This window comes from Gopherus flavomarginatus, chromosome 2, assembly GCF_025201925.1.
Source record: "Gopherus flavomarginatus isolate rGopFla2 chromosome 2, rGopFla2.mat.asm, whole genome shotgun sequence".
NCBI lineage: Eukaryota > Metazoa > Chordata > Testudines > Testudinidae > Gopherus > Gopherus flavomarginatus.
Window position 1 is genome coordinate 160,986,862 of NC_066618.1, and position 23,151 is coordinate 161,010,012.

At 45.3% G+C, this 23,151-nt stretch overlaps 1 protein-coding gene across 2 annotated transcripts in view; it reads left to right on the forward strand.

Moving 5' to 3' along the window:
- Positions 1-23,151, forward strand: part of LOXL2 (lysyl oxidase like 2) — an 88,450-nt gene that overhangs the window by 33,639 nt on the left and 31,660 nt on the right. The window contains exons 4-5 of one of the 2 annotated variants that reach the window (XM_050939955.1): positions 9,929-10,140; positions 19,002-19,224. In XM_050939955.1, the coding sequence (XP_050795912.1) occupies positions 9,929-10,140; positions 19,002-19,224 (435 nt within the window). Of the gene's footprint in view, positions 1-9,928; positions 10,141-19,001; positions 19,225-22,334; positions 22,426-23,151 lie in introns of those variants that run through there. The other variant, XM_050939956.1, reaches the window with a different exon arrangement.

A 23,151-nucleotide genomic window follows, 5' to 3' on the forward strand; every position in this document is an offset into this window, starting at 1 on the left:
GGAATGTGTTAATGCAAGTATCCATACGAAGAATAGCTGCTTCCCAAACTTTCATGTAAATATATACATGAAGTATATTCTGTTGTCTATTTGTGAATAAATAGGATCATGAACATGATTGAACCAAATAGTTCCAAGCTACATTCAAACTGACACGTCCAAACATAGTTTTTGCAGTTCTCATTCAGCTCTAATGATGGTAACATAATATTAGAATGTACAGAGGCAAAATCCCACAACATGATGAATGGTCAAGGCAGAAATCCCCCTCTGGACCTACCTTGACCCTTCATCTTAGGATAAGTCACCAGTTCAGAACCACTGACTCATAGTTGCCTGTTTAAAAGCATTCAGCTTGCTGATGTCAGTGAGCAGAAACCCCAGGCTGCTCAGACTAGATCAGTCCCCGGCTGGCTTCCTCATGATGTAGTTGCGTGGGTGTATATTTCATGTGGCAATTGAGCTTCTCTTCTGAAAACCCCAGCTGTTGTGGTTTGCTGAAGTCGCCTAAGGTATCTTCTCTGCTGAGATCACTCTTTTTTTTTTTCTTCTTCTTTTTTTTTCCCCCCTTTAAATGTTGACCAAAAGCCATTCAGTCTGATGATCAGAGGAAAGCCTGAGGAGTGTCAAACTGGGACGGTTCAGCTGGGATGGAAAAAAAACTAGCTGAGCTGGAGTAGATAATGAAGGGAAACAGTCATTGCTCTTCTAAACGGAATGTTGTGAGCCTGCTAGCTAGGAGGGAAAAATGCATTAGCAGCTGTTTACAGAGTGATGCTGTGGGCCCTGGGCCTAAGGAATTTAACAGCAAAAAGGATATGAACTGTCATTTCTTCTGCTTCCTCTGTAAAAACCAAGGGCTGTTCTGTGCTGGGGATACAAGAGGGCCCGAGGAGCCTTCTCTAGCCTCCCATCTTATGTCTCTGTTCATGGGTTAGACTCATCTCTCCGTCCTTGTGCTCTTGTTGCCTTGCCGGGTTGCAGACTCTTGCCTTGACAGATCCAGCACGTGCACCAGCTAGCAGGGCTGAGCCAACGTGCTGGGGAGCAAATGCTGCACCCTTAGGCCAATACTGCTGCTGTGTGCCTTGGAGCCCTGGAGCAACACGGCTCTGTGGAAGTTTCCAAAAAGCCTAAGGGATTGAGGTGCCCAATTCTTTGGGAATTAGGCACTTCACTCTTGGAAAATCCCTAAAGCCATGATCTATCCCTTTTGTGGCTATAGCAATACTGAAGGGAAAGGGCATAAACAAGCAATTTTTCTGCCACTCCCTGATGTTTTGTTTTTGTTTAATGAACTGTGAATAGTGGAGCCTGAGGGCTGGGGACCAGATTCCCAGGAATAAGAAACCAGATTCATTCTGATCCGTGCATTAATCTGCATCCACCTGGGTGTTTAAATGACAGGCCTGTCACAAGGAGCAAGTTGGGGGAGAGGCGAGTAGTGGATATAGAAAGATATGTTTGCTCTGCCTAATGCAAAACAGATGGCAATTGGTGATGGGAAAAAGTTGGAAGGTTGTGTGAGCCTTTTGCAATTGGATCTAAAGCTGTGAGAAAGAGTCTGATTCAGACAGGGAAACCAAACCAGTTGAGATTCATGTGAACTTATTTGAAGCTGGGATTCTCTTAAACTCACAACAAAACTTTTATTTTTATTGTCTTCTGCACGATCTGCGGCTGAGATTTGTGGTTTCATAACAACCCTTGGCCGTTGGTTACGTGGTAGGTGTTATATCCAGGGCTGTAGAGGAGGAGTGAGGAAACCCAATACAGAATTGAGAAAGCTGAGGAAGCAGGAGAAAAAAAATAGATGGTTCGAACTGTTACAGTTCTTGGAATTGTAGTTTGATTTATGTATTTGTATTCTAGTAGTTCCTAGAGGTCTCAGCCAAGATTAGGTCCTCATGGTGCTAGGCATTATGCAAACAAACCGAGAGACAGCCCTACTGTGAAGAGTTTACAATTCAATAGACAAGATGGGCAGAAGGTGGAAGAAAGGAGGTATCATTAACCCGTTTCATGGACTGCATACTGAGTAATGACATGGCTCTGTGCTTGTAAAACTGAACTGGCTCTTTATTAAGAGAACTATTTACCGAGATGCTGCAGCTAGCATTCCAGCCATGTGCCCGCAGACTGAATTTCGGATGCATAGGCACCAACTTGTCCTGGTGCTGGTGGGTGCTCGACCCATCCCAAGCCCCATCCTGACTCCACCCCTGCCCCACTCCCATTCCAATCCCTTCTCCAAAGTCGCCATCCCCTCCCTGCCCCTATTGGACTCCTTCCCCAAATCTCTGCCCTGGCCCCACCTCTTCCCTGCCTCCTCCCTTGAGTGTGCCATGTTCCCGCTCCTCCCCCCTCCCTCCCAACAGCTGTTTCGTGGCAGCAAGCACCGGGAGGAGAAGCGGGGACACGGTGTACTCAGGGGAGGAGGTGGAGGTGAGGTGGGGCAGGGAGCTTGGCTGCCGGTGGGTGCAGAGCACCCTCTAATTTTTTCCCGTGGGTGCTCCAGCTCCGGAGCACCCACAGAGTCAGCCCCTATGTTCTGGTGCTTCCTCCAGAGTCTCCCCTCCTGCAAGCTGTGCTCCATAGCCGCATTTTGCAGAAGGGGAACTCAGGCACAGGGAGGTGAATTGATTTTCCCAAGGTTCACAGGGTGTTTGTGGCGGAGTTGGAAATTGAATTGAGTCCCAATCCAGTGCTTAGCTTTCCTCCTGTTTACATCAATTTAGTTTAGACTAGTGTTTTACTTCACACAAACCCATACCATTTTAGTTGAAAGTGAGTTGTTTTTGGCGGAGCCATTGCTTAAAAACCATAGCCAAAGATCTGCAGTGCTTTCTCTTTTACCTAATCCACTCTCTCCTCCTGCCTTGCTTCAGTGGGCTTGTCACACCTTTCTTGGGTAAAACAGCTTAAGTTAGGGAAGAGAAAATCTGTTGCCCTGGCCTGAGGATTACTTGTTGCTTTGTATGTTGGCTCGCTTTCTCTCTCTCTCTCTCTCTGCCAAAACTACATTTGGATAAAACAAGAAGTGCAGTTTGTGGAAAGATGCCAGACAAGGAAGGAACAGACTCATTTATCTCGGTGAGTGGGGTTTACAATGCAAGAAACAGGATCCTTTCAGAGAGAAAGTGACTCTAGAGATATTAGTACAACCGCTAGAGCTGGCTACGTATAAAATACACGGGTGGGATGTTTAATGAGCAGACACAGGGTGAGGTTTTGGATCCAGGTTGGGATTAGGCTAGTAGTTGAATTCCAAGCCAAAGGGGAACTGAGGTTTGGGATAGATGGGACAGCATCTCTCTCAATAGCTGTTGGTGCAAATGGGTGGAAGTCATGCAAGACTAGCTGAATAGCTCCAAAGAGGAGGGCTTGTTGTGCAAGAGGCATGGTAATTCAATATGTTAATCAAGTCTCTTGGTTTTTATCTGTCCTCCACCCCTGCATGAGGAAGATGGCTATTTGTGAGAAACCTTTTACAGTAAGGGAAGTGTTATTTAATCATTATGTGTGGGACTGGGTGAGTCAAGAGTTCTGGGTTTTACTCCTTATGCTGTGCTGAGCCCCAGAGCTCCAGATGAAGCACATAGGTCTCCAGCATGTATGAGAATAAGGCCTCAGTTTTCCTGTCTGTAAACAAAGTAATACCTGGTTAATAAAGTGCTTTGAAATCTGCAGATTGGGAAGTCTGGTCTTGTAAGAGGATGGCCTTATGGCTAGTGCTCTGGACTGGGACTCAGAAGACCTGGGTTCAAATACCTGGTCTGCCACAGACTCCCTGCATGACCTGGGGCAAGTCACTTAATCTCTATACCTCAGTTTCCCATTGGTAAAGTGGGGATGATAATGCTTCTCTTCTCCCATACTTTTTATCTGGTCTGTTTAGCTAGTAAACTCTTTAGGACACGGGCGATCTCTTACACTGTGTGTGCAACCCCTAGCACAATGAGGCTTATCTCGCCTCTTGGTACTAATGTAATACACATCATAATAAGGGTGAGTGATTGACTTTCAGTGGGATTCAGGTGCCTCATTTCCTTGGGCTCCTTTGACAATCCCAGACAACACCTAGCACAACAGAGCCCCAATCTCTGGTGGGGTTGCTATATGTTACTATAATAGAAAAACAAATATTGTATGGTCCCCATAAATGCACTGTGTGTCCATTGATCTCCCTCTACACGTGTACATGAAATATGACAATAGTCGTTTAAACAAGAAATCTGCTCAGGCTATTAAATATTGTTTGCTGTGGTTCCTTCTGGTTTTATGAGAAATCTGTTTTCAACATTAGCCCAGCTGTTCTAGGTGTGAGTGTTGGAAGGATAAAGTGCATGTCTCTGTACTCACTTTTCACTGACTACGCACCAATTCAAGTGCAACCAACAGAACCCTGCAGCGGAGAGAAACCACTGAAACCCATACAAAGTTGCCGGGGGGGGTGGGGGCGGGGAATCTTACCAGTCCTTTTAAAGAGTTCCCTGAGAAATATACATTTAGTTGTTTTGATTATTCTCCACCCTGTTCCCCCTTTAGTTTTCCAATGTAAAGTCTAGATCTGCAGTTCTTGATTCTGTCTATGGAAGTTTTGCCTGAGTAATGACTTCAGGGTTAGATCCATGGTTAAAGCAATCGAAGGGTTGTATGGTTACAAACAGAGAGAACAAACTGGGGAGAAATAGATGTGGCTTATACTTGCTCTTCAGGCAGATCATGAAATGATGTTTCGTGCTGGCCTGTTATAGCCATTTGGAGATTGAAGTATAAAAAGGATGATTTATTTCCTGCAAATTTGATAATTTTTTTTGTCCTTGGCCAAGACAAAATACAAATCAGAACCAATGAAGAATGGGTCTATTTAAGCTGAGTACAAGTCAGTATGGCTGGCTGGCTTGTTGATGTATTTTGGTGCATGAGTTTCTTCTGAGAAGGAGGTATGATCGGAGCCAGGAACTCGTGAGTTAGAATCCTGGCTCTGACACTGATTCCTCTCATGGTCCTGGGCAAGTCACTTAAACTCTCACCACCCCAGTTTCCCCATCTGTGAAATGGGAAGATAGAGCAAGAGTGACATGCCCAAATGAGACAGTGGCACAGCCGGGAATAGAGAACCCCTGGGGTCCTGACTCCTAGTTCCTGGATCAGGCCAGTAGAGTACAGCCTTCTTACAATGAGTCACTGGCAGAGCTGGAATGTGTGCCTCTCACTTCCAAATAAATTTGGAAATAAATAAAATCTCTAAGGATATGTCTGCGCTACGAAATTACTCTGATTTTACAGAAGTTGATTTTTGGGAACAGCTTGTATAAAGTCGAGTGCATTTATCCATACTAAGCACATTAATTTGGCGGTGTGCATCCATAGAACCATGGCAAGGGTCGACTTTCGGAGTGGTGCACTGTGGATAGCTATCCCACAGTCCCCGCTGCCCACTGGAATTCTGGTTGAGCTCCCAATGCCTGATGGGGCCAAAAATTTGTCGCGGGTGGTTATGGGTAAATGTAGTCAGTCAACCCCTACTCCGTGAAAGCAATGGCAGACAATCATTTTATGCCCTTTTCCCTGGATTGCCCGAGCAGACGCCATAGCACGGCAAGCATGAAGCCCATTTAGCCTTTTTTCACTGTCATCGTACGTCTACTGGATGCTGCTGACAGACACGGTATTGCAGTGCTACACAGCAGCAGCTGCAGCTCCTTGCCTTTGCAAGTTAGCAAAGACGGTTACCAGTCATACTGTACCATCTGCTGCTGTCAGGGATGCTCCTGGCCGGCCTCCATGAGATCGGTCAGGGGCACCTAGACAAAAATGGGAATGACTCCTGAGGTCATTCTCTTCAAATTTTGTCTAATGGAGGTTCGGTGCTGCCTAGAATATCAGGCAAGCCTTCTGAAGAACCAGAGATGCAAGTGGCCGCTCAGGGTCAGAGCCCCAGACATCTGGCAGAAATGATGAGCTGCATGCCATTCTAGGGGGTGCCCCTGCAACAACCCCACCTGTTGCTTCCCTCCTCCCCTCCTGGGCTACTGTGGCAGTTATCCCTCCATTTGTGTGATGAAGTAATAAAGAATGCGTGAATTTGAAACAACACTGACTTTATTGCCTCTTCAAGCAGAGATCAAGGTGCGAGGGGAGGGCGGTTGACTTACAGGGAAGTAGAGTGAACCACCATTCTGCACTTGTTCAGCCTATAGTTGGACTGCTCCTTACTACTGTCCAGGCTGGGGTAGGTGTTTTGGAATTCCGTCCTTTGGAACGGAGTTCAGATAGCACGGCTTCGTCTCCCCATACAGCGATCAGATCCAGTACCTCCCGTACAGTCCATGCTGGAGCTCTTTTTTCGATTCTGGGACTGCATGGTCACAGTGCTGATGAGCTCTGCATGGTTACCTGTGCTGATCAGCTCTCTACACTGGGCAAAAAGGAAATTAAATTCAAAAGTTTGTGGGGCTTTTCCTGTCTACCTGGCCAGTGCATCCGAGTTCAGATTGCTGTCCAGAGTGGTCACAATGGTGCACTGTGGGATAGCTCCTGGAGGCCAATACAGTTGAATTGCATCCACACTAACCCTAATTCGAACCGGCAATGTCGATTTTAGCGCTACTCCCCTTATCAGGGAGGAGTACAGAAATGGATTTTAAGAGCCCTTTATGCCAACAAAAATGGCTTCGTTGTGTGGACGGGTGCAGAGTTAATTTGATTTAATGCTGCTAAATTTGACCTAAACTCGTAGTGTAGATTAGGCCTTAGGTGCCACAAGTATGCCTGTTCTTTTCTCACTTCCTAAACCACTAACCCATTCCCTGGGACGTCAGCACTGTCTGGGAACGGATGTTATCTTGCACTTTGCCTAGCAGCTGCCTGACTAACTACAGAAGCAGAACTTGGGCCAGTAGATTTTATTTTCTTAAATAACCTTCTTAAGGTTGCAATATCTTCTCTTGGGGTTTTGTTTGGGTAACTTGGGAAAGTCTCCAATGGGAAATTGCTGGCTTCCTGCTTGCCTGTTGCTCTGATGTTGGAAATCCGTGGTACGCCCCAGTGAGGCACAGGGTGTTTGCAGCTTTTCCGTGTTAGGATGCTCTCAGCCCTTTTTTGGTTTTTCTAACACACACATTTGTCCTTTGAAAAAAACACAGTTCACAGAGCGAATGGTTTAGCTCTAAAAAGGTAACTGGTGTATAGCTGCTGGCTAGAGAAAGGGTTGTCTGGTGAAGCCATTGGCCTGGGCCTCGAGGTCTGGGTTCAGTTCCTTGGCTCTGCCACAGATTCTCTTGGACAAGCTGCTTAGTCTCTGCCTCAGTTTCCCATCTACTAAACAAGGTTAATAACATTCGCTTGCTCCCACTTTTTGTCTGACTTCTCTGGGGTCTTCTCTTGTCTGACTTCTTCAGGGTTTTCTACTACTAGGTTTGTTTTCATGACCTAGCAGCAGTTAGGCGGCAGGTCCTTCACTTTGGCGGCATTTTGGTGGCAGGTCCTTTGGTGCCACCGAACACACCCAAGCGAGTGAAGGACCCATCGCTGAAGTGCTGTCAAAGACCCGGAGTGCCGCCCCGTCAGTAAAAGTGCCACCAGGTGAATAAAAATTAAGGTGCCAAGAAATTGAAAAGACGCCACTTGTGCTCAGCAGGAGAACAGCCGCTCCCTCCTCCTCCCTCCGCCCCCCCCCTCCCCGCCCCCAGCTACACTACTGCTCACACTGTCCGAGGCAGAAGATAAGCAATTTGGAGCAGGGACTGTGTTTTGTTCTGTAGCTGTATAGTACCTAGCATAATGGGGTCCTGCTCCACGACCTGGGTTCCTTGGTGCTACTATAATACACCGCATAAATAACGAGAGAAGTAGGCCAAATTTTCAAAAGTGACCTCTGGTTTTGGGTGTCCCCTTTGAGACATGCTGTGGTTGAATGTCAAGAACCCACAATTGCAGTTAAAGTTAATGTGAGCAACAAGAGGCCAACACCTCTGTCAGATCAATACCTAGGCATGTGTCAAGCCAGTCAATCAAAATGAATGGATGCTTGAAAAAATACAGTCTAAGTGAGTTGCCCAAGGTTACTGAGTGAGTCAGTAGCAGAGCCCACGAGAGAGTGCAGGGATTTGAGCTGAGTCCCCTCCTCTAAATACACTAGGCCAGAAGCTCAGCCAATTGACTTTGGTGGAGCAACGTCTGTTTGCAGCAGGTGATGGTCTGGCCTGCGGTCTGCCTATTTCGCAAGTTGCACATGGCGATCACATAACCAAATGCAGCCTTTCTGTATGCTTCCTATCCAGGGCAGATGTGCTGATTCTATTTCTAGGCAACTCTGAATCTAAATGTGACTTTTCCTGCCTCTAGCAACTTGTATTTTTAATTGATCGCAGTGGATCAAAGCAGCACATGTTCCTTTAAAGTGCTAGGCTTTGTTCACTTTTAAGTGATTAAACTTGGGGAGAGGAGGGGGAGAATTCCACAGCTGTGATGTAACCATTGGAAACCATGTACTCTTTATACTGTTGACAAGAAAAAGGACTTCTCCTGGAAGCATCATAGAAACTTGCATTAGCTTTTTAATTGCTTGCCACAGCAGATTTTCTTTTTCCAGTCAGCCTAAGCTCAGGGCTTGAGTTTCTGAGAGTTCTGTATTCCTGCCCTCACATGTGCTCAAAATGTGAAATCCATGTGGCAGCTGAGACCCATCTCCTGTCCCAAGTGCATTTCATCTAAAGGAGAAATCCAGTCTGAGCAAACAGCGAGTACCCACAAACAGCAATTGGAAAGACCCACTTTTTAAAACTTATGCTCTTGGGGGATGAAAGGAGGGAGGAAGGATAACCCAGGGATTTGCATGCTAGCTTGGGATTTGAAACATCTGGGTTCAATTCCCTATTGGCCTCAGGACCTCCCTGGGCAAGTCACTGTGGGTATGTCTACACTGCAGTTGAAGGTGTGATTAACACTAGAACATGTTACAGTCTAGTTAGCATGGGTAACAGTAGTAATGTAAATGTGGTGGGCTAGCAACCAGAGTAGTAGCCCATCAGAGACCCTGGGTACTGTAGTACTGGGGTCTATGGTGAGGAAACTGATGCACAAATACATTGCTGTGATGATATGAACTTCAGGCCCAGCTCACTTTTATGCTTCTAAGGCCAGATCCTCAGCTGGTGTAAATCAGCCTAGCTCAGTCCCTGGCATGTGCGTTAAGACACAAAACAAGTCACGCCTAAAATGCAAAGACTGTAGCCACTCCCCCCCCCCCCATTACAGCATGCTAAATGCTGCCACACAGTATGGAAAGATGCAGTCGTAGCTGGCAAGCGCAGAGTGGGCGGGAGACCCATTGCAGTTGGATCTTCAATTGTGCACACGTTTGTAAAGTTTCCCCTGGTGCTCAGTGGAGAGGACATTTTAAGGAAGCTGAAAAACTGAAAATAACAATATGGCTCTGCTATAACAAAGGGTGGTGATGTTAAATGAAATAGACTAAAAATATTATTTAAACAACAAAAATATCTCATGTGAAGGATCTTTTTAGAAACTCCAGAAATGTCCTATTTGTAAAGGTCCATCTGTCTGGCCATAATACTTTTTGCATTCATATATAATATGTTTTTTGTCAGGGCATATTAAGGTACTTTACCTACCAATGTACAGGATCATTGCTTTTGTAAGCTGGAGAAACAGACACTGAAAGATGAAGTGACTTGCCCACGGTTGCTCAGAAGATCAGTGGGGGAGCTGGGAATGGGACCTCCTGGACTCCCTGTGCTGACTTTGCATAAGCCAGCTTGTCTTCCCTGTGTCAGTTTATTCAGCTGTAAAACAAGTCAGGTGGAGAACCCAGGTGCCCTGACTTCTAGTTCCCTGATTTAACCATTCAAACCTGTTGACTTGCTAAAATGCATCCCTAACATACCCTTTTTACCCTTAGAACATGAACATCCAGGTGGAGGACATAAGGATCCGAGCTATTCTTGCTACCTACCGCAGGCGTGTGCCTGTTACAGAGGGTTACGTGGAGGTGAAAGACGGAGGGAACTGGAAGCAGATCTGTGACAAACACTGGACTGCGAAGAATTCCCGAGTTGTCTGCGGCATGTTTGGATTTCCGGGCGAGAGGAAATACAATGCCAAGGTCTACAAGTAAGAGGGGAACTTTTTATAAGCCTTGGTCATGTTTCCCGAACACTCGGGCCTTGTTCAAAAATGCAAATTTCGAATTATAGCAAAGACCTAGAAGTAGGCAAACCTCGGCCAGTTGCTTCATTCCTGTGGATCAGATTTTACTTCTGTGTAAATATTTTAAATGTCAGGCACTTCCTTTTGTAACCAGGGATGCATGAGGCCAGTTTGAGCCTAACCTTTTGGAGGAGAAAAAATGTAGTATCTGTTTAAAGTCAGACAAAAAGATGGTTCACTAAGTCTTTCTATTTCCAACTGCTAGATAGTCCTAATATTTATTCTTGCGTTCGTTCTACTGGCGTGGGCTCTGTGTAACATTTGTATATATCTATAGTCTGAGTCCTGCACTTAAATCTTCATGGAGGCCCATCAATTTCAAAAAGAGCCTGAGCAGGCATAGAGGGCTGTCTGCATAGATCCAGTTGCATGATCAGGATCAGTGCATGCCGCGACAGCAGTTTTAACTGATTTGAATTGCAGTAAGACAGGTCCTTGTTTTATCTCATAACACAAGATTCCTCATTCACACGACTGCATAGAATTCAGGGTTTCACAGCTCGGACGAAATGTTTACCCAGGGTTTACCAAACTTCTCTGGTATTTGCCTCTCACCTGGGCTCACCCTCCTGTAGTTCCTGCGTATCTGGCTGCCAACTCACTGAATTTAAGGATTGTGAGTCAGTTGCTGCTCAGGAGCTGTCTGCCTTGAAGAAATTTTCCAATAATTCTCCCATTGTTCAGCTCCACTGGAGTTGGCAGCCTTGGGAGCTCTTCAGTAGCTGGGCTGTCAACTACCTTCACTGTATTAAGCACCAAGTCAATTAGCCCTGCTGTGAACAGAGTTAGATGACACGCTGCTTGAAATGTTGGCAGCCTGTCTGCACTAGAGCTCCCGACACGGCTGCTGCCCATGGATCTGAAATGATGTTAGCAATGGTGGCACGTTGGTCAAATGTCCCTACTGTAAACAGTGCTTTACTTCTACTCTATAGTGCACTGTCTTGCAATATCCAAGGAGAGCATTAAATGAGGGAAGAGAACGGGGGTTATTTAGTCTGCAGAAGAGAAGAGTGAAGGGGAGTTCCAAAGAGGATGGAAACTGTTCTTAGTGGTGGCAGATGACAGAACAAGGAGCAATGGTCTCAAGCTGCAGTGGGGGAGGTCTAGGTTCAATATTAGGAAACACTATTTCACTAGGACGGTGGTGAAGCACTGGAATGGGTTACCTAGAGAGGTGATGGAATCTCCTTCCTTAGAGGTTTTTAAGGTCCGTTTTGACAAAGCCCTAGCTGGGATGATTTAGATGGGGATTGGTCCTGCTTTGAGCAGGGGGTTGGACTAGATGGTCTCCTGAGGTCCCTTCCAACCGTGATATTCTATGAAAGTAATGGGACAACTCAGTACCAATGGGTGTCAAGAGTTCACCACTTGGCTTACAGCACGGGGCCTGGATTCACCAAGCCATGTGTACTGGAGACACAATGTCAGCAGCAATGTGTGTAGACGTTACCCCATTTGTTGAGATGGTTAGAGTTCTTAGCCATATATAGTCACAAGTTTCTCCCAATCCCCAGTAGAAATGTCCAGCTTCAAAAGGAGCTCCACACAGGCCTGGTCTACACTGGAAACTTACTTCATCATAGCTAGGTCTGTCAGGGGTGTGAAATCCACACCCCTGGAAAGATGTAACTATGCCGGTCTAAACTCTCAATGTAGACAGCACTAGGTCGGTGGTGGAATCTCCATTCTTAGAGGTTTTTAAGGTCAGGCTTGACAAAGCCCTGGCTGGGATGATTTAGTTGGTGTTAGCCCTGCTTTGAGCAGGGGGTTGGACTAGATGACCTCCTGAGGTCTCTTCCAACCCTAATCTTCTTTGATTCTATGATCCCTGGGGGAAAGCCTGCAGTGTCCTTTTGGTTGCATGCAGAATAAAACTAGCAGGAATTCTGACTGTCCCCCTGTGAGTTAGCATGCTGCAGATTTCTTTTTGTCTCCAGCTCGTAACATAAACACATTTTGCTCTTTACAGTTTACAACAAGGCAGCTGCAAAATAGCTTATGCTAAGAAATCATCCAGTTTCTCCCCCAAGTCTGGTCTATGGAGCTGGACCAGGGACTAAGCTGGTGAGGGGGAATTTTATTTGTAAGAAGTAATAGTTGTTGTTTTTCCGCTTCTTCCTTTAGCTCACAGGAGGGCTGTTTCTCTAGGTTTCTGTTGGAGCTGACTAGCTGCGCTTCATGTTTCTCATTAGTAAGATGAAGACAATCGGTTGAAAAGGTCCTGGGGCTGGAATATTGTAAAGCAGCACAAATAAAATGCCCAAACTAGAGTTTTGTTTTCCAGCATCTAAGGGATACAAGTGGTGAAGTAGTAATTGCTATGAGGTGCTCTCATGTTTTTGTTCTGGACTATTGGAGTAGAGGAACATGTTTCCATCCATGCCCGTTTTCTCTCCTGAGCTAAAGAGATACTGTTGTGCTCCTGCACTGCACATCAGAACCACATAATCAATTTGCTCTAATAAGACAAAGCAGATCCTTCCTGCTCAGCACTTAGAGGTGTTTCCAAGAAGGATGGTATCATTTTAATAGTTGGAAGCAACTGTACTTAATAAATGATGGCTTGGCAACTTTCCTTCAGCCCACAATAGTGCATGTGCCAGGGAGATTTAGGCTAGATTTTGGAAAGTTTTTCCTAACTAAAGGATAGTTAAGCACTGGAACAGGTTACCTAGAGAGCGTGTGGAATCCCCATCATTGGAGGTTTTTAAGAATGGGTTAGACAAGCACCTGTCAGGGATGGGCTAGTTATACTTAATGCTTTCTCAGCAAAGGGGGATGGACTTAGAGCAGGGATTCTCAAACTTTGTTGCACCGCGATACCCTTCTGACAACACGACTACACAACCCCAGGAGCGGAGACTGAAGCCTGAGCCCACCCAAGCCCTGCCACACTGGGTGGGGGACCAAAGCAAGAACCCAAGAGCTTCAGCCCCGGGTGGTGAGCTTGTAGCCTGAGCCCCACCACCCCAGGGCTGAAGCCGAAGCCTGACCCCTGGGTGGTGGGGCTCAGGGTTAGGCCCTGGGAGGTGAAACTTGGGCTTTGACTTCAACTCCAGGCAGTGGGACTCAGACTTTGGCTTTGGCCCTGGCTCCAGCCAGTCTAACGCCAGCCCTGGAGACCCCATTAAAACAGGGTTGCAACCCACTTTGAGGTCCCGACCCACAGTTTGAGAACTGCTGGACTAGATGACCTCTTGAGGTCCCTTTCAGCCCTACATTTCTATGATTTTGTGTGCATCATGTCCACTAAGATGCCTTTGGTCTATCCAAGGTGGGAGTCATGTTTTCTAGTAGGTACATGCAGTATCTTTTTCCGTATTTTCTCTATTAAGGATTGGGTTATTTACCTTTAAGCATTGTAAGCTGAATCTTGTGTGTAGGATGTGTTCAGGTGCGCAGTTATGGAAGATATAAAGTGTGCTCTGTGTGTACAGATATATATTTAATGAGTACACGTGTGTGTGGATTAGGATTTTCAGATCAGGGATTTTTGCATATTTCTAGTGCATACAAAAATAAATAATACAGCATTATGAACCCAATCTTACAGATGGGAGAATAATAAGGCACTGAGACTGAGCCTGATTTTCAGAGGCACTGGGTATGTGCAGCTCCCCGGGACCACAGTCTGAGTGGTGGATACTCTAAATACCAGCCTCTAAGTGACTTTTCTAACATCATGCAGTAAAGTCAGTGGCAGAGAACCTGGTGCCTATTCTGCTGCAGTCTCCCCCTTGTATCTATGTGCCAGGCCCAGCTACAGGTAAAAGGGAGATCTGATATCTGAGCTGTTGATACCCAAATAAAGATCTTTGGAAAATGTGTTGAATATTTTCCACAGTGTTGGAACAGCCTGGGGTGTGATTGTGCCAAAGGGAGGAGAAGTTTGAATTGTGTTTGTACTTTCCTAAGTACAGATGTGTCAGACTGGCAGCTTCATTGGATTGTCACTTCTAAAAGAATGGTTTCCCTTCCTCCGGCATTGTGTGTGCCCAAAGTTACTGGAACCCAGCATTTAATGCATTAAGACGCCTTATTAGGGCAAAGCTGTATTAAATAGTGGCCTGCCAGGACTAAGTAAAACTCCAAGGGTTCTGCCCAATGGTCCTGTGTAAAATCAGGGCTGGTGTCTTCAGTGGTAGTCTCTGCTTCGATCACTCTAAAGTCCTGCTCAGGAATCCAGGTCATCTGTCATATCCTGCCAATCCAGGGCTCATCCTCCATTCTGTAGCTTATTCCACCCACTGTCTAGTACTATTGCATAGTGGTTTGAGGACGGACAGATTTCATCCCTCCCTGGTCACGTGGAATGAGCCTCTTTCCCACGTGAGTATCAAGCCCTGTAATGTTTCTCATGTCCCAGGCTTCACACGGCATCATTTGGAAATAGCCTTTTCCTGCCAGTGGAACCTTTCACACTGTTATCCCACAGCCAGGTAACCAGATTTCATAATGCTGCAACATTTCATAATGTTGTGAACACCCTCTTCCATACCCACAGTCATCCCCTTTCCTGCTAACTGCAGCTTGGCGGGCTGAGCTAGCAGATATTCGGCTTTGCTTCTGCACCATGGTGGGAGGTGAAATAATTTGCAGATGGATCCTGCCTGAAAGACAACAACTTAGCTCATCATCCTCTTGCTGCCAGAGTTTTATTCCTCAATATAACTTAGCTTCTCCTTTTGATGGCGCAATTTCTTTTAAGAAACAAAACAAACCTCAGTGCATTTTCCATGCTCCCGTTGCTCCTTCAAAGCTATTTATTTAAGAGCTTTCATAAATTCATCTCCGTGGCAGAAGGGGAGCAGTATTCACTCCATTTTACAGATGGGCAAATTGAGGTTAGATATCCTGAACCTCTGCCACTCTCACTGGAGTGAGCAGGAGCTCAGTCCAAGATGGTCAATAGAGTATAAGAGCTAGGAATAGAACTCAGGAGTTCCTGCCTTTCTGACCTGTATTCACACCAAACCATTCCTTTCTCATCTATTGCTGAGCACTGCCCTGAACCTTAAAATCATAAGATGATACATCTGTGTTTGAATTTACAGGGCAGTGCATTGCACCCCTGTCTGGAGAATAAACCTCTGCAGGTTTTTACTGGGAAAGCAAGATCCCCATTAGGCAGAAGGCAACAGATCTGGCAGCTCCTCTGTCCTGCTGCACAAGGCTGGAGAAGTTTCAGAGTAGCAACCCTGTTAGTCTGTATCCGCAAAAAGAACAGGAGTACTTGTGGCACCTTAAAGACAGACAAATTTATTTGAGCATAAGCTTTCGTGGGCTACAGCTCACTTCATAGATGCATAGAATGGAACATGTAGTGAGGATATATATATACATATACATACAGAGAACATGAAAAGGTGGGAGTTGCCCAACCAACTCTAAGAGACTAATTAATTAAGATGAACTGTTGACAGCAGGAGAAAAAAAAAACTTAGCCCATTTAAGACAGTTTGACAAGATACTTAACATGGGGGAAATAGATTCAATGTTGGTTGGGCAACTCCCACCTTTTCATGTTCTCTGTATGTATATATATCTCCTCACTATATGTTCCATTCTATACATCTGATGAAGTGGGCTGTACCCCACGAAAGTTTATGCTCAGATAAATTTGTTAATCTCTAAGGTGCCACAAGGCTGGAGAAAGGATACTTGCTAAATTGTTCAGATGCCTGCCCCAGGGGGAAAGCTAGTCGGTGTGAAGATGCTGTCTTTCAGCACAACCAGAAACCAGTGTCTCAGGTCCATTCAATCAGAAGGAAGAGTATTTGATTTTTTTTCCTGTTAATCCATCTGAGGACAGGATTAGCTCCCCCTAAATTCCCAATGATGCTCCATGCTTACCTACAGCAGGTGGCCAAAATCATTGGTTCAGTTCATTATACCATGGAGGAATTTTCCCCAGTGACTTTGGTTGGCTGTAGCCACTGGTTTATGCTCTTCTGTAATGAAAGCTGTTTATGTGGACCCTGGCCCCTCACACCATTCCTACCAAAGCTGAATCTTAAACCTTCCCTCAGACTGATGATGGGGCTCTTGTGTTGTTTCCATTAAAGCAGATAGAGGGACAGTTCAATGGATGGTGAAGATCAGTTTTTAATGACCCATTAAAACACACTCAGCTGATTCTGTCTCTTAAACTCTCAGGACCTGAGTCTTTATTCATACCCCTTTGGCTTTGGTAGAGTTACTCCTGATTTACGCCAGTGAGGTTTGGATAGGGACCTTTCTGTATCATCAGTGCCAGAGAGGCTACCCAACAGGTTACTGAAGACTAAGGAACTGTGAAGTAAACTGTAGTCTACAACCTTTGAAAATCCAGAACCTGTCAAGGGAGGTGAGCTGACAAGAGGCCTAGGGCATTTCCTGGGTATTTATAACCAGTTCACTAAGGGCTATTAATGCCAGCCAGATGTAAATACCTCAAGAAATTCCTTGGGATGAGATCATTTGCTATAAGACGACAGCCCTTCATTTGCTATTATAAGGCAGTCCTACGTCCCTTGCCTGCTTGCGAAATTCATGTAACTCTTTGCGTGTGTGTGGCAGGTCAAGGGTTTCCAGTGTAAATGCTTATAATGCTTATATTTTTCTAATGAACAAAAAAACCGAATCTCAAACAGCCAGCTCTCATGAGTATAAATGTCTCAATGTAGGGCCAGATTCTGATCTCCATTACACTGAAGTAAATCTGGAGTAATGTCAATGTTCACTGAAGTCAGTTTTATTCTTGATTTTTACCCTGGTATGACTGACAACAGAATCTGACCCCTTGTTTGTATTCCAAAGTGATCAATTATTAACTTCGGGGTCACTTCTGCTGGGATTTTCAGACACCTAAAGGAGTTAGACACCCAACTCTTGCTGCCTTTCAATCCCAGGCATCAGTGGAAAGTGGAATGGGATGTTTCTGTTAAGAAATGGCTGGTCCAAACCCATCAACTGTGTCTCCTTATCTGCCTGCTGTGTGTGTTCGTTTCTAAACGGGATGTTGACTTTGATACTTTTGTGCTGTAGCTGTAGACTTTTAAATTGTCTATTGGTTTGGGGGGTAAATTTAGTGGTGGGGAAAAATTTTATTTTTGGTTTGACAGCCTCAGAGGCCTTTATTCACAAGACCGACAAGTTTCCCCTGCACGGCTCCATGATGATGGACTCCCGCTGGAAGGTTACAGCTCCGTATTCAGGAGCCACTGCAGCCTAGGTACCTCTGCTGAGACTGACAAGGACGGGCAATTAGAACCAACTGTTGAATGGTGGATTCTGTCCTTTTGGAAAGCTGCCCATTGGGAAACGGACTGAGATCCTATTTTACATGGCCCCTCTGAAAGATCATAAGATTGGAACAGCTTGCAGTCACTTCCAATCTAGGCTGAATTGACACTAACAACCTAGCTAGCGGAAAAAGACATTCTCTACCAGCTCCCTGAACTGTTCAGATGCCCTCCCCTCATTTTGGCTTTCCTTTATCAATGGTATAATTAATCAAAATCTTAGCTTCATTTCTTAGCGTTTTGCCCACCTTAATTACACTCTCCTAGCTACCTTTCAGATCACTGTCACTCCTTTGCTACTCATGCCAGAATAGTGGCACATGTGGGCTCTTGTAAAGACACTTCAGGATTACAGTCGTGTTTTGGCTCCTTTGGATTTTGATTAACTTAATATGCAGAATCTCTCCTCTGGTAGTGGTAGATGCCATCCATCCCCTACCCTACCCTACCCTGCCATTCCATTCCAGCTCAGATGCAGCCATAAGACAGCCTTGTGGCTTTGGCTGGAAGTTGAACAGGTTCCCCCCCACTTCCCCCCATGGGTTTATCTCTCCTCCACTCCCCAGCCGCTGGAGTCATTCCCGTTGAGCGATCCAGTTTGGGTGCAAGACGTGGAATCTCCTGCCAATCTCCTCTCATGTAAACGTGTCACGAGGGGAGTCGCTCTGACTCTTGGAAGTTCTCCTCAGGCCCGAGGCTGTTAATGCTGCAGCTTTGAGAAGCATTGGAGAACCCTCGCTTTATCCTCAGTTTCATTCCCCCTCCCTCCCCCTCCCCCCCCCCCCCCCCCCCCCGCTAATTTGCTGGGATAACAGTTATGTCAAGGGCCACATTTTCACAGGGCTTGCAACAATGCACCAGCTTTATTTGCACTGCATCAATTTGCATATGCCAAAAAAAGAGTCCCTGCATTTTGTGCAAAGTGTCAGTTTATGCCTGTGCAGCATGTGGTGCAAGTAGAATTGCACAAGTGTGTCTGTGTCCCTTTGGGTGGCTATTCCAGAGAGAAGATAGTCTCCTGCTATTGCTCCTACCTCATGGACTGTCCTTTCACTCAAGTGGCAGAGGTCTGAACTTCAGACCTGAGATCAGTCCTTGGTGACAAACTAAACAAAGGGTCATTACACAAGCAAATGGATCTGTGGCCAGTCAATCTTAACTTGATTAAATGAATTCCTTTTTAAATATAGTTAAACCAGTGCAACTTCTGAGTGTAGATAAAGCCTGTATCACCCTGCTCTCAGCTTCAGGAAGCAGATAAGATATGAGAAAGATAGGAAAATTTCTGTACTAATCCCTTTGCTAGAAATTTAGCAGTAGTCTTCAATTAATCCAGGGTTCCTCTAAAGTTCTAGCTGCAGTATTTGTCTCAACAACTTCTTGTGGCAGGGAGTTCCACAGGCCGGCGGTGCAGAGAATGATTTCCTTTGAGTGGTTTTGAGTGATTTCACTAGCTGTCTGATTTCCTTTTTCTTTCAGGATGTTTGCCAGCAAGAGGAAGCAAAATTATTGGGCTTACTCCATGGACTGCACTGGCAACGAAGCTCACATCTCCAGCTGCAAACTGGGCAACCATCTCAGCGTGGATGCAGAGAAGAATATCACCTGTGAAAATGGGATGCCTGCCGTGGTGAGCTGCATCCCTGGACGTGCCTTTGCTCCCAGCAGCAACAGTGGCTTCCGAAAAGCCTTCAGGCAGGAGGTAAGGAGACGGCTCCAGCCACCCCACTGGAAAGAGTTTTGATTTTATGGTTGTGTGTTTATACTGCATAAATACGATCAGCTATCACAGATGTGAAGGTTTCAAAAATCAAACTAATTTAATCCAGCTCCAAGAAGACAAATTATTCTAAATGAATGCAGTGTATTTACCATTAGAAACATTTTTATCCTAACACAAGACGGGCTCCAATCCTGTAAAGACTCACCCATGGGCATAGCTTTTTCTACTGAGTGGTCTATCCACTTAGTGGAGCTGTTTACTGTGAGTAAAGTTTAAGCATAAGAGTAAATCTTTGCAGGATCAGGGCTGTACTTTGTTGGGACAAAAATATTTGTGTGTGATTGATGGTAAATTACGCCGCATGCATTCAGAATAATTTGTGGTGGTGTTAGAGCTGGATGAAATTAGTTTGTTTTGAAATGTCCATGAAAAATTTCATCAGTTTCAAATTTCAGCCAAAAATTAAAACAAAAAGGGGAGGGGGAAGAGTTTTGACAACTTTGTCCTTGTTTTTCAACCAACTATAGCACTGATCAGAGTGTTTTTGAATTCCTATGCAATTCTGACCAGGGGAAAAAAATAGTTTTTTGAGGGGAGAAGTAATTTATTTCCTGTTTTTAACCATTTCTAATAATAATTTATATATTTATCACTTGCATTATAATAGTGTTTTGAGGCCCCTCTCCACATCAGGATTGTGTTGTGCTAGGCGCTGTACGTACATATAATAAGAGAGAACCCTGCTTAGGGGAGCTTACAATTGAAAGCTCCAGTCAGTAAATTGTTCTGCATAAGTACTCCTCTACTGACTTCAGCCTGGCTCCGCATGGAGCTAGTTGCAGGATCAAAATAGACAAGACAGCCAAAGGGTGGGAGAAGACTGAGAACTGAGGCACAGTGAGACAAAGGGTATGTCTACATTGCAATAACTGTGTGTGATTGCAGCTTGTGTAGAGATAGCCAAGCTAGCTTTAATCTAGCTAGATCAGAACAGTGAAGCTATGGCAGCACAGGCTCCAGTGCAGGCTGTATAAGCCCACCTAGAATCCTGGGTAATTTGAACCACTCGCCCACACTGCTAGCTTGTTATGGCTACACAAACTGCAATCAAACCCTAGGATTGCAGTGCAGCTGTGCCTAAGCCATTTCCCTGATGGCGTCAGTGGCAGATGTAGAAATGGAACCCAAACCCACTGAGTCCCACTCCCAAAACCTTAAAAACAAAATCACCTGCCTTGTGGTTCTTAATTCCTTTCCCCTCCACCAGCAGAGTTCTCTGGACAACGAGTGTCCCAGCACATAGACTGTGTTGGGTGTCCGTCCTCCAACCTCCCTGCCGTTCTAACTCGGGATGCTTGGCTCAAGATGTTGTGGGATTCATTTAGCGCCGAAGCTGGCAAGGCAATAAGCAAGTAGGAAGAAAATACATGTCACAGCGTTGTTTTGAGTTGTTCTGTTGAAGCCAGTTGAACAATTGCCTGGCTGCTGTGGGGTTTGCTGGTTCGCAGTTACTTAGACTCTGCTGGTTAGTCTCTCACTATAGATATTGTAGATACAAAATAGCCAAGATATTGGATTATCTTCTACCGACAAATACCGTTAAGTGACAGAAGATCCTAGCACGAGGGCTTGTTTGGATTTTAAGGGGATTTAGTGCTGGGGAAACGTGTCAAATTGACCCCAGCCATGGAGAATAAGACTTGTGATTTACACCCACCCTCACCCCAGACAGGCTTAGCACAGGTAGCATGATGCCCTACCAACCTGTCTCACCCGGAGCCAGGAAAGTGGGCCCTGGGGACCGAACTCCAGTCACTCTTTTTGGCCTCTCTGTTGAGGCTACTTACAAGTAGGACAGTGAGTACAGTGGTGGGTTTGGTGAGATGGACACCAGGACAAAGACAAAACTTGCTTCACAAAGGTCACCAAAGAGTCATGAGGTGGGAAAGGCATTTGGTCACTACTAAGCTGTGATAGATTCAAGCTAGTGACTCGAGTCTGGGTTTTCTACATAAAACACCGTGGCCTAGTCAATAGGTCACTAAAATGGGTGTCAGGAGACATGGATTCAGTTCCCATCCCTGCCACGACTTACTGTAAGCTTTGGCAGGTTACTTCCCCTCTCTGTGCTTCTGTTCCCCTCCCACCTTTCATCCATCTTGTCTGCTTAGATCATATGGTCTGTAAAGAAGGGAATGTCTCTTACTCTGTGTCTGTTCAGGACCTGCAGCAACAGGGCCTTGATCTCGGTTGGGCCATTGACATGCCTGAAGTTATTCACGCGTGTGGTCAAGTGTTTTCAGGATCTGGGCCTCAGAGATGGAAGGCTCTGTAAACCATGACTACTCTTCTGAGCCATTCAAATCGCCAGTTATTTCTTTAAGCATTCATGTAGGCTCTGGATGTCCTTCAGCTGAGCCCAGCCTGGAGGACTGTATGCACCTCCAATTATAAACACAGGAGGTTCTCAGGCCTCACTCAAATCACGTACTGTTGACTTATTAATGGCCAGCACTCCCAAGCAGTAGCACATTCTCCAGCTGCAACCCCAGCAGTTTCTCTCTCTAGTTGGAAGGTAAGGGGCAGAGCTGGAAAAGGTTTTAATCCTCCCAGTGCTGAGTTTGAAAATAAAACTTTAAATCTATCCTGGTCTGGATTTGAACCAGCAACCCAGCCATAAAAGACTCCATATCCCATTCCCAGTCTCATTCTGTCTCCTGCATCGAAAGTGTCCTCCCTTTTTTTTAAATCAAAGTTTAAAAAAAGGTCAAAAAACTAACCAAGGTACTTTCTGTGCCCCCCATTACCCTGGTATGTGAGTGCCTCACGCTCTTTAATGTATTCAGCGTCACAACCAACCAACTTGGTTTTCATTTAGAATTCAGTGAAAAGTGTCATCGGAACTGTGAAAATGGTTCTGACTGGGTGCCGTCACCACAGTATCTGTGCACCTCAATCATGAACAGTTCTTTTCAGAACTCCCCTGTGAGTAGGGAAGTATTATTGTTAATGCTCATTTTGCAGATGGGGAAACCGAGGCACAGAGCTGCCATGGCTTACCCAAGGTCACACAGGGAGTCTGTGGCAGAGCCAGGAATAATACCCAGATCTCCTGACTCCCAGTCTAGTGTCTTAACCACAAGACCATTCTTCTCTTTCCTTGGCATTTAACTGTATATGGTAATTCTTCAGTAATATAAGTTCTATGGAATCATGGCTATGGTGTGATGTCCGTATGCTGATGTGCAGTTACAATTTCAAAGCCAAAGGTATTTGACTGACATTGTGCTGTCTTGTGCAGCTTTTACTGGCTTTTATTTAACCCTGGTTCAGGATTGCAGGTATGTCTTTTGCACTGCATGCTATAATTATATTGGATGTTATCTTCCGTTGAGTTAAATATTTCTGTGCTCTTAAACCTCAGCAACATAACTGGTTACTGAGACACCCATCAGACAGTGGTGGAATGCCTCTTGGGCTACTGTGTGGAAAAGATGGTCTATTTTCATGAGATTGGAGGGACTCAAAGCAAATGTAGTCTCGGGGAATTGTGATCTTTTTTCCTTCTGTAAGCATGAGGCAGGTGAGCTATTGTGGGTTTCTATATTATCATATACTTTTAAAATACAGCTGTTCAACTGGAGAATCTCAAAGCACTTTGGAGACCTAATCAATCGAGCCTCGCAGCATCCCTGTGAAGTGCTATAGGTAGAGTGTTATAACCTTTTTCTGAACATGAGATTCCTGTGTTAATCATAGTCTGTTTTAAACAGACAGCATTTATTAAAGAAACCAATTACATCTACAGAGGCTTGAGCTCCAGCTTTCTCACCTGATTTTCACCTGTCTAGAACAGTGGAGACCTCTAGTGACTGAATAACATGCAGCAAGTAAACATATAATTAC